The sequence below is a fragment of the Glycine max genome, chromosome 13, assembly GCF_000004515.6.
Source record: "Glycine max cultivar Williams 82 chromosome 13, Glycine_max_v4.0, whole genome shotgun sequence".
Taxonomy (NCBI): Eukaryota; Viridiplantae; Streptophyta; class Magnoliopsida; order Fabales; family Fabaceae; genus Glycine; species Glycine max.
The window spans coordinates 33,690,175-33,702,703 of NC_038249.2; the positions used below are offsets into that span (position 1 = coordinate 33,690,175).

General features: G+C 30.4%; 1 protein-coding gene and 1 pseudogene across 1 annotated transcript; both read left to right on the top strand.

Moving 5' to 3' along the window:
• Nucleotides 1–2,098: 2,098 nt before the first annotated feature.
• Nucleotides 2,099–5,283, top strand: LOC100815423 (phospholipase A1-IIgamma). The gene is made up of 2 exons (XM_003541661.5): nucleotides 2,099–2,987; nucleotides 4,473–5,283. The coding sequence occupies exons 1-2, from the start codon at nucleotides 2,328–2,330 to the stop codon at nucleotides 5,076–5,078; spliced, it is 1,266 nt and encodes a 421-aa protein (XP_003541709.1). The 5' UTR covers nucleotides 2,099–2,327; the 3' UTR covers nucleotides 5,079–5,283.
• A 4,901-nt stretch (nucleotides 5,284–10,184) lies between these two features.
• Nucleotides 10,185–11,844, top strand: LOC100775666 (adenylate-forming reductase 03009-like; annotated as a pseudogene).
• Nucleotides 11,845–12,529: the final 685 nt, after the last annotated feature.

Sequence of the window (12,529 nt, forward strand, 5' to 3'; positions counted from 1 at the left end):
CTTCTTCAACTTGGCAGCATCTTGATAACTGTCTGCGTGTAGCATAGTGGCATTTGTTAAATAGTGTTTGTAACTTAGAAGGCTAAACAATATCTTTAGAAGAATTTATTTTGAGTTTTTGAACCATTTTTATAAGTCTCATTATATTTTAAAAGAATTTATTTTGAGTTTTTAATTATTTTTATAAGTCTCATGATATAACATAAGATGGAATAATTTTTATTATTTTTTATTTTAGTTGTAGAACTTAATTTAGATTTTTGAACTTGCAAAAATAAAATTTCTTTTTTCTCAAATGATATTAAAAAAAATTAAAAAAAAAAGATTTTTAAGGGTTCTTTTCCTAAAATTTAACCTCCAACATGAAAAACTTTTAAATAAAAATAATAATAGATTTAGTTGACAAGAATTTTTGAGTTCAAGAACTCAACTTAAAAATCTTTATTAAAGAAGAATCTAGTATCTACTTTAGGACAAAAAATTCCAAGGACAGACAGGAATATAATTATGGCTAGGTCAATTTATATCTCTAATTTCAATTAATGTGCGCGACGTATGTTAAACAACGCTAAATTCTTCGATCTATGGCAATATAATTGTTGTAAAGCGTAAAACTATTATGTTTAAAGAAATTTAATAATATATATATATATATATATTATAATGTTTTTTTAAGAAAATCTTATTGTTGTTTGAGAATCTCAATTTTGAAAAGTAATTTGATGGGTAGTGAAATCATATTGCGAAGTTATACTTTATTTGCAGCATCAATGATTCAAATCTTGAAAAAGATCATTGTTCGCAAACAGGAAAGTTTCTGTGGGACCAAGCCTATTTGGTATTTACCCTGCAAGAGACAAATGGTCTTTGAAGGCAAGTTTGTAAGGACAGGAAATACAAAGTACATAACACGACTTCACAGCCATTACTCCACGTACTTAGATCGCCTTTAAAGGGGTGAAACCTTTGCTTGCGGCGTTGAAATTGCTGGGAAACTTAAACTTTGGAGTATTGTTATGTTATTATTTATTAATTATTAGGAAAATACTAATTTATGTTGTAAGCACGTTAATTAAGAAATTTAAAATATATTTTTACTGAGTGATGAAAAAAAATTTTACTTATAGTTTTTTTTTTTACGTTTTTTTAATAATTTTTAAATGAATATTTTTCTTAAAATTTTTTTAACTAATGTTTTAAGAACATCAGCGATGTCCGATTGCTTTTTTTTTTTTTTTAGTAAAGAGTGCCTTGAAAACCGTCAATATTCTATCCGTCTGGATATATAAGTCATAGGATAACATGATGTTGGTTAAAAGAATACTATTTCTCAGAAACTGATAATTATATATGACATGGTTTGCGGGAAAAGATATAATATTTAACTATAAATTTTAGAAGTATCTACAAATAATTACTATCATTAACATTATTACGATCATTGTCACATCTATTTTAAAAGACGGGACCACTGATTTTTTTATTTATTACATCGCTATTTTAATTAAACGAGAGGCCCTTCAATTATTTATACAACACGCGCGAGGCTGAACGCCATCTGGATGGACTATATTTGAACAAGATCCAAATCTTGTCTCCATGTTTTTTGGATTTCATTATATTTTTTAATTAAATATTAATTAAAAACTCGAGCAAAATTAAGTGAGATTTTATTAAATTATATTTCAAAAGTCCGTTAGAAAGATTAAATAAAATGATTGAATATTATATTCCATGCAATTGAATTGTAAACATATATATCTTGTATCCAATTAATTCGAACCTTATGTTTTTTTTGGAGGTGGAACCTAGCTTATGTTATAAACTTCATATCATGTTTTTATATTATATATATAGTTGTTTTTTAAGGGAACCTAGATATTTCTCATGGAGAATCAATGATTAAGTTATCAAAAGTATTTAAATTTATTCAATTTCTTGTATAATCATAGTAATTATTATTTTTTATTCTTTGAAGAGTGTCCGAAGTATTCACAACTTAGTCTAAAATTTAATTATATTTACATCTTTTCGTTTCTCTAAAAATGTATTATGTATAAATTAAATTTATTTTTTCACCCATAAATTTAGACTGTGCTATCAATTGAATTATATGATAGGATAAATTTAGATAAGAGTTTGATATTATAACACAAATTTTTCTATGTAAACTTGAGGAGTTGGAACCCTGACCACAGAGACACTGGCAAGCATGTGCTGTATATGATTGATTAGAACTTACAACAATAACTAAGCCTAGTGGCTTTCATATTCACACCCCTTCCAAAGGCAGAGAGTCATCTAATTATATATTTAGGAATAAATACATGAAGAGGAAGTTCTCTCTGGTTCCATATATAGCATCGTTGATCAAAAGGTGGATCGGTAAGGAAAAGAAGATCATGAATAGCAGCATAGCGAAAAAATGGCGACAACTCAGTGGCCAAGATCATTGGAAGGGTCTGATAGACCCTCTGGACATTGATCTCCGCCGCTACATCATACTCTACGGCGAAATGGCTCAAGCGGCATACGATGCTTTCAACACGGAGAAAGCATCAAAGTATGCCGGAAGCTGCAGATACGCCAAAAAGAGTTTCTTCTCCAAAGTTGCTTTGGTGAATGGCAACCCCTACACGTATTCCGTGACAAAGTTTCTGTATGCAACGTCGGAAATCGACGTCCCTGATGCCTTCATCATAAAGTCGTTTTCTAGGGAGGCTTGGAGCAGGGAATCGAATTGGATAGGGTATGTTGCGGTGGCCACGGATGAAGGGAAAGCGGCGTTGGGGAGAAGGGACATTGTGATTGTGTGGAGAGGCACGGTGCAGACGTTGGAGTGGGTTAATGATCTTCAGTTTCTGTTGGTTCCTGCTCCTAAAGTGTTTGGTAAGAACACTGATCCTAAAGTGCACCAGGGTTGGTACTCCATTTACACCTCTGAAGACCCTCGTTCTCCCTTTAACCAGACCAGTGCTAGAAGCCAGGTATGTGTATACATCTAATATTTCTATTTTCTTTTAATTCTCTGGGAAATTTAATGTTGTCATCGCTTTTCATAAAACATGATATGAAAGGAAATTGTTTCTTAAATACAATTGAATTAAAATGAATAAATAAAAAATTAATATAAGATCTTATTTCGTTCACATAAATAAAAATAATTTATTTAGTCTAGGAATTTCAATCTTATTGTTTGTAATTAAAAAAAATTAATGCAGTAATGTTTACATATCATAAATTAATAAGATTAATAATCTCTCTAATCAAATGAATTAGATGAAGAGTGTAATTTCTAACCTAGGACAGAAAAATTGAATTACAAAAAAGTTATTTCATTGATTTTGGAATGTAACTTTCAGGGAAAATTATTAGATTGTTATGGAACACTGCCTTTATGATTCTGGCCAATTTATGTATGACATGTATTTAAGATTTTTAATTTATAAAAAAATTAATATTTAATTATGTGTCTATAAAGATTAATTGAGACCATTAATTTAAGAAAAAACTAATAACACTTTATTTTATTATATGTATATGCAATAAAATTAGTTGGGACTACAATGATTTTGAATCACCTAACTTTTTTTTATTTGTTAGATGTGTATATGAAAAAAGATGAATAAAAAAAAAGTTAGGTGGCGACACTGAGAGGTAGACAAAATTGGATATATTGAATATTGCTTATAGATTTAAAGTTCGAATAAAAAAAAAATATTAATTCAAAAATCAGATAAGTACATGACGATCTCATGAGATCCAACCAGCATTCTTCGACAAAAGAAAAAACCCAAGCCCTATAGCATCAAAGTTACTATATGCTTTCTAAGCTTATTGTTATACCAGCCCCTGTATACTATATTATCTATGATATGATCAACTATATTTCTATTCACATTATTTTTTAAAATTTCATCATTTCTATATAACCACACCTCGTAAAGAGTTTCAGTGAGTGCTAGTTTTAGGAGTTTAGCTTTCCACCATTTCTTTCCGGTTTCTCAAATAGTCCACTTAAGTTCTACATCCCAAGTTTTAGGTTCATGAGTAACTTCAATCCATTTAAGAATTTGCTCCCATATAGATTTAAAGTTTTAATATTCAGATAATGAAACTTATGAAGTGCATTTCAGTTGCTGAAATCAGATCGTCTATCTTTTTTTTTTAGAAGAAGATCGTCTATCCTTTTTATCTGTCTTGATTGTCTTCTTTCTTGTTCTTTTAATAAATAAATAAAATTAACAAATAGGCGCAGAATATTAATAACTAATTATTGATTTTTGCTATTCAAAGGGAGAGAAAATTTAGTGATATCGATCTTTGAAACAACTAAACTTAAGCTAGGAAATCATATTAAGTAATTAATGTTGATAACATGAATACTTTCTGCTTCAAATTAAAAGACAGAAAAACATTGTTTTCTTGATGTTGATTTATCTATATATAAAAACAATTAATATTATGTGCAGGTCCTAAGTGAGGTGAGAAGACTGGTGGAGCTATATAAGAATGAAGAAATAAGCATAACTATAACCGGTCACAGTTTAGGTGCTGCAATTGCAACCCTTAATGCGGTGGACATTGTTACAAACGGGTACAACAAGCCAAATGATCCATCTCTCAAGGCTTCTCCAGTCACTGCCATTGTGTTTGCAAGCCCAAGAGTTGGTGACATAAACTTTCAGAAGGTTTTTTCTGGCTATAAAGATCTGACAACCATACGCATTCGAAACGAGTTGGATATTGTTCCAAACTACCCTCTTGTTGGGTATTCGGATGTGGGTGAGGAGTTGAAGATCGATACCCGAAAATCGATGTACTTGAAGAGTCCTGGGAATCCTTCAAGTTGGCATAATTTGGAGGCTTACTTGCATGGAGTGGCAGGAACACAAGGGAGCAAAGGAGGATTCAATTTAGAGGTTCATCGCGATATTGCACTTGTGAATAAGACCTTGGATGCTCTAAAAGATGAATTGCTTGTGCCAGTGTCATGGAGGATCGAAAAGAATAAGGGTATGTTTCAACAAAACGATGGTTCGTGGAAGCTGATGGATCATGAAGAAGATGACTTTTGATCCTTAATTAATTGAGACTTGAGAATGCCTTTATTTCGTTAAGTTTCACATTTGAGGTTGTTGTCGATTGGAGAAAATATTAACTAATTGGATTTGTTTATTATGTAATCCTTTGTTTTTTTATTTATCTGCATGGTGTAACCCTTTGTATATAAGAAGCCTCACGCGATAATCGTTTTGAAAGAATGGAGTATTGGTTGAATAATGGCAGCTGTCAACTTTTGTTTGTCGAACTTTAATTTGAAAAATGTAATTTTTTATGGCTTAAATAATTTTTATTATCAGTAAAATAAGTCATTTTGATTTTATGATCTATTTTTTTATTTTATTTTAGATGTACTCAATATTTTTTGTTTTTAATTTTATTACTAAGTCTCAACGAAGATCCCTTAAGTGAATACTTTATTTCTCTAATTCTTGATATCATTTTTTATTGCAATACTTTTTTGTCATTGAATTAACTACTAATTTTATTGTTATTTATCTTTTTTTAATATTTTACACAATGAAATAAATGTCTTTCATATTTTTTTGGCAAAATAAGATATTCTGTAAAATATAATGTCGTTATATATAATTTTAAAATAATTAACTGATTTAATATATTAATTATGTTTTAAAATAATTAATGTCGTTATATATAATATTAAAATTTTTAATGTATATTTAATGCACATATAAATTTACATAATAAATTGTAACAATTAATTTTGATCTAATAATTAATTTATTTACACATATAAATTTTTATGAAACCTATGATTTTTATTTAAAATTTATATATGTAAAAAATATATTATTAAATCAAAATTAATTGTAATAAAATCAAAAAATACATTAGTATATTTATGCTAATAATGTCTTTTTTCTACAATTTACATATATAAACAAATTAATTATTAGATCAAAATTAATTATCACAAAATTTATTATGTAAATTTATATGTGAATTAAATTTACATTAGAAATTTTACTATTATATATAACAACATTAATTATTTTACAATACAATTAACTTATTAGCTCATTTGAATAGAGAATTATGTTAATAATACGAAAATTACATGTTTGATTTCTGCTTGAATCATTAATTCATAAAACATATTTTTAAATTTTTTTAAAAAAATCGTATGGATCACTTACAAATTAGTGTCTCATATAAATTTGCAATTCATAACAATTTTACAAAAAAATAAAATTAAAATTATGCATGTTATATTAGGTGTACCAACAACTTACTTGGTGTGCAATAAGATACTTGATATGACAATAAAAAAAAAAACTTGGTACCCCCAGAGGCTCCTCGCTATGCGAAGGTATGGGGGAGGGATGTTGTACCAACTACTTACTTGATGTGCAATAAGATACTTGATATGACAATGTATAGAAAAATTTCTTTGTAGGCCAGAGAGGGAAAGGTGATTAAGGTAATTCTCTTGGATCCACTTTATTCTCATTAATAAGTATTATTGTCATTATTACTAACTAGAAGTGGAAGTCTATAATATACTGTCGTTGGAAGATGGAAATTCACTTATTAAGAGAAGGAAATTAAATCATTTTTATGCATGATCAACGATCGAAAAAAGTTTCATGATATCAACTAATAAAAGTGATTGTACATGTGATTTTAAAATGATTATTATAAAAATTAATTAATTTATTAGACATGTCATTTTTATTCAATTACAATGAGAAAAAAAATTCTTGTTACTGATAATGCTGGACTATTTATTCAATTAAATAAGAAATTAATGTTCTCACGGGTAATAATACTATCTTTTTCACTCACATAATGAATACCTAAGAGTTATTTTCAAAAATAATGTTTGGAACAATTTTAACATGATCAAACTATTTCTTCTATTAAGATTTGATTTGAAATTTCTTTACTATATTTTATTTTTTATTTAAATTTAAAATATTCACAATTATAAATGCAGATGAATTGAAAAAAATATATTAATTTTGAATGGTCTTGATTTAATGAACTTTCTCATATTGATGATATAGTTTCAAAATTTGAAGTACTAAGAGAATTATTAAAAAAAAGAAATTAAAACTCCAATAAAAATATTAAGTTATATAAAAGAAGTTAGATTATTTTTCAAAATACACGAATTCCTTATAGAATGTTATATTTATAATGCATAAAAATAAGTTTTCCAAAATCAAAATTACCTAAATTCTATCTAAGTCCTACAATATTATAAAATAGATTGAATAATGGTTAAGTCATCTTATATATTAAGAGAGTAAAATACTAGAATATAATGAATTAATTATAAAACCTTAATAAATTATTAATCTGTACATAAGATTAAGACATTAATATAGGAAATGACAATTTATATTATATATTGAATCTGTTTAAAAATGTTGTCATATGCCCATACTGAGGCATGGTAAGAGCGTCACATTTTATTATACATCTACAAGTTTAAAATGGAAGTTGAAGCTGCTTGCTTAGTTTGAAACACGCAACACGCAAATACCCATAACATCACAGAAAATGAGAAAATACGGAGACTGATATTTCTGACGATCGAGAATATGATATGCTTGCTAAATCACTCCCATGAATAATTCAGCACAAGCACACATTGACATTGACCACACTATATATGAGCAGACCGTAGCTGAGCAAATTTCACCAGATCATTCTCCATGTTAAAGTCAACTTATTGATACTTTCTAGAATTAAATGTAAGTTCTCAAAGGAACAAAGCCAATCCTTGGTTTAAATTAAATATTTTGTTGCAAAAATGATACTCGTATGCACAAATTTTGACCATGTTTAATTTCCATTTCTTTTAATTTTAAAATAGAACTGTTTGGTGAATAATTTAAAATGTTTAAATTTACTACCTCACTCAATAAAAGAATATGTTTTTAAAAATAAAAATATTATGTAAAATTAATTTAATCTTAAAAAATTTATTTTAATATTAAAAATACATAAAATAAAAATATATACATTTTAAAAAATGAATTGTCAATTTTTTTAGTCAATAAAAATTAATTTAGAAATGATTTAAAATAGTTTATTATTGACAATATTAATTGAAGAAACTTGATTTTAAAACTCCACCAAGTAAATCCATCTTGGATTAATGGTTATATACATGAAGAATAATTTTAAAGCTGACCACATTCAAAATGAATGCCCTAAATTTGACGTTGTAGCCAATGCTAGCTGGACGCCAAGCCATTCTTCGTCATTATTAGGATATAATACACATCACTGGATGGTGTAGCTAGTTGTGTGTACTGTGTAATAATATTCCATATGAAGAATGAGATCAGCATCGCTCTGAAAACTCATGACAGCCATGAAAATAAAGTCTTGTCTTTTTCACTGGCCAGAAAGTCTCCTTTCAGCCCGGTGGGCATAAACCAATGCTTTCCTCCTTCGTCTTTCTCTGTTTTCATTCTCGTCTACTTTCTTTTATTCCCATCTCTCTTCATTCTTGACTGACTATTGTAGCCGCCCGAAAGGCTGCTATGAGTCATATATGACTTTGTCATAAAACCATGAATTTTAAGCCATTTTGCATAAAGGATTCCAGGTGTTATATTTCCTGTTTATATTATTATACTTATATATGACATTGCTTGTGCTTCTTCAAGGTCATAGCATATTTACACTTACTAAAGATTGTTAAACTTTTTGTAGTTTAAACTTATGACTGGAATCAAATTGAATTCGCCATAAAAGAGGGATTGATTAAAACTCGCAATCACGAGTTAAGAAAAATGAGAAGGTTTGGTTATGCTATTTATATTTAATTATATGGTTCAGATTTAATTCTCTTAAAGATAATTTTTTTCTTATATATAATCAAATATTTAAAACTTATAATGAGTGGCTCAAAGTAGTACGTTGGATGGTTGATGAACATTTTATCTTTGTAAGGTCATCAGGAGCTTAAAACTATGCAAAAACAATTGAAAACAGTAACAATCCCATTACTCTGCATGAAAATTAATGTACACTTATAAACTCTTATCGGTATATTTGTATCGGGAAAACATATAATTAAGAACCGGCAGTTGTTTAATTAATTAATTTATTTATAAGAACCGGCAGTTAAGCTGGCCTAGTGGCCGGGAAGGAAATGGAAAAATGAAAATGAAAATATGCTTACTTATTTTTTTTGTCTTTAACTCTAATTAATGAGAAAAAAATCATAACTAATTTGAAATTTAACGGGATAAATAAAGTTGGATTAAGAATTATTTTCCTAAAGAATCAAATTTAAATAATATTTAAATAATTTATTTTTAGCTATAACACATTAAAATATGTTTGCTAGTAAAAGTAATCCAATAATTAATCTGTGTTAAAATATGTTTAGAACTAAAAATAATAGTAGATAATTAAATCTAGAAATTTAGATAAAATAATTAAGAATTTCAATTTTAAAAATTAATAGCAGGACGTGTTTATTGATTAAAACTAAGTAGGCATGATATCACGTACCGTCACTCGTCCATGGTGAGAATGAAGACAAATAGAAATGATCAGCTGAACTGGTCAAGGTCTGACAAGTTAGAGTTAGAGAATAGATATGACTTTCCCTTCTACGCTTAAATGGCAACAACTGCAAGGACGTTTGACTTTATTTATTTCTTTAATGACACGTGCCTGACATGCACAATGGAGTTTACGGTGATTACGTACTTACTAATTCAATAAATGAAAATGATTCATGGTTCCATGCTACCTACCATCCAACCTTGTTTAAGCCATTAATAAAATGGAATGATTATGTATCTATAAAGAAAATTTTAAAAAATAAATGAAAGATAAAAATAATTATATATGATATTATTTTTTACTTTGAAATATTAATTTTTTTCCAATGAAATATAATATCTATCAGATTCAGTTCATTTTCTGGTTAAAAAAAAGAAATTCAGCTCATTCTATAATCTTCCAAGATTTTCTTTGATCTAAATATTTAAAGAATTAATTGACTGTTTAAAAATGGAAAGTCATACTGATGGGCGAAGAATATAACATCCAACTGCATGGGAATAACGACCTATAAATATAAACAACCTTTGCACGAAGAACAAACCCATTCTAGAATAACCTTTGGTTCCAAATTCCTATTTCTTTGGATTTGCACAAAGTGATAAACCTTTCCTCTTTGAGAGGCCACTCAACCCAACAATGGAAACCCCAACGAGATTCTCAAGTTGCCGAGGCGTGGCCTTTGAGGTGAAACCTCACGCTGATCCCTTTGCAATAGTAACTACACCCACATCCCAAAGCCTCTCAAACAGCAAACGAATTTGGCCTTTAGACACTTCCAGAGTCTTCCCTTCTTCATCACAAAGATCCTTCAGCAGTGTCAGTAGCCATTTCTGTGACCTCGACGACGACGATGAAGAAGAAGATGCTCCTGAAAGCATCTTTGAAAAAACCTACGATGTAGAGAAACAAAACCAACTTGCCGCTGTGCACAATAATGGTATTGTTGGTAGCACTAGCAAGTCTGAGCAACCCTCAAAGCCTTCAAGAAAAAACGAATCAAGACTCTCAGTCATACTTCTAGATCAAGGCTTGTTCACTGTGTACAAGCGACTTTTCATGCTTTGCTTAACCTTTAACGTTACTGGCTTGGTTCTTGCAGCCACAGGGAATTTTCCCTATGCAAGGAATAGAGCTGCTCTATTCTCTATTGGGAACATACTCGCCTTAACTCTCTGTCGAAGTGAGGCCTTCTTGCGTCTTGTCTTTTGGCTTGCGGTGAAGACCCTTGGAAGGTCCTGGGTGCCTCTCTTCCTCAAAACAGCCACCACTTCTCTTTTACAAAGCTTGGGAGGCATACACAGTGGTTGTGGCGTGTCTTCGATTGCATGGCTGGTGTATGCATTAGTCCTCACTCTTAAAGATAGAGACAACACTTCACCAGAGATTATTGGTGTTTCCTCTGCCATTCTTGGCCTTCTTTGTCTCTCTTCTTTGGCTGCATTCCCGCTTGTTCGCCATCTCCATCACAATGTGTTTGAGAGGACACATCGTTTTGCTGGATGGATGGCCTTGTGTCTCCTTTGGGCTTTCATCATGCTTACTATTTCTTATGACCCTAAATCCAAATCCTACTCAAAAGAACTCGGATCAAGGTTGGTTAGAAGCCAAGAGTATTGGTTCACAGTGACTATAACCGTGCAAATAATCTTGCCATGGTTGACTGTGAGACGTGTTGCTGTGAAAGTGTCAAGTGCTTCTGGCCATGCTTCAATGATAAAGTTAGAGGGAGGGATAAAGGCAGGGATACTTGGTAGGATTAGCCCCTCTCCACTCTCTGAGTGGCATGCTTTTGGCATAATCTCGGATGGGAAGAAAGAGCACATGATGCTTGCAGGTGCAGTTGGTGATTTCACCAAGTCTTTGGTCTCAAACCCACCAAGCCATTTGTGGGTTCGCCAAGTGCACTTTGCGGGACTCCCTTATTTGGTGAACATGTATGATAGGGTCTTGTTGGTGGCCACTGGGTCGGGAATTTGCGTGTTTCTTTCGTTCCTTTTGCAGCCATCTAAAGCGGATGTTTATCTGCTTTGGGTGGCAAAGGGTGTTGAGCAAAACTTTGGTGAGGAAATTAAGGAAATGGTAAGTGGGGACTTAAAAGAGAAGCTTATAATCCATGATACTGCTGTGCAGGGTAGGCCAAACGTGTCTCAATTGAGTGTTACTGCTGCAAAGAAATGGAATGTTGAAGTGGTAATTGTCACAAGTAATCCAGAAGGGAGCAGAGATGTTGTCAATTCATGCAAAGCAGATGGAATTCCAGCCTTTGGTCCCATTTGGGATTCCTAGTTGTTTTTTCCCCTCTGTTACGTACTATGTTTATGGTTGTTTCCATCTGGCCTAGATAGGACAAATAGTTAAAAAGTGTGTATTTCGTCGATTCAAGCATCATATACTCCCTTTAATTATGAATGAGATGATATGAGTATCATTCGGTAAAAAAAACCATACCCGTTTTCAGGTGCTACTTTGCTTACGTATCATTTTCTACGTTGATTATTTAAATTAGTATCATTTTCTACGTCGATTATTTAAATAAGAACCGTGTACGTAGATCATTTTTTATGTCAAAATGGAATGGTTCTTGATGCCTTTCGGATCTTTTGTGATCCCTTAGTACCACCCATGGCACTTATATATATACATTATATACTTTGGGGGAATTCGAGGAAAATAAATATCAATGTCCTAAAGTTTGGATTTATAAGTCTTTTTTCTACTTATATGATGTTTATTAACTTTTTTTTACTTTTATTATGAGACTTCATCTCATATTTATTCTGTAACACGTGGATTCATCGATTTTTTTTTTTTTTACATAACATTTGATAGGATTATTACACAAAAGTTTCGGTACGAGATAAACTACTTGTTTTTATAGTTTGCATATTTTGTGTATTATCTCTTGTTA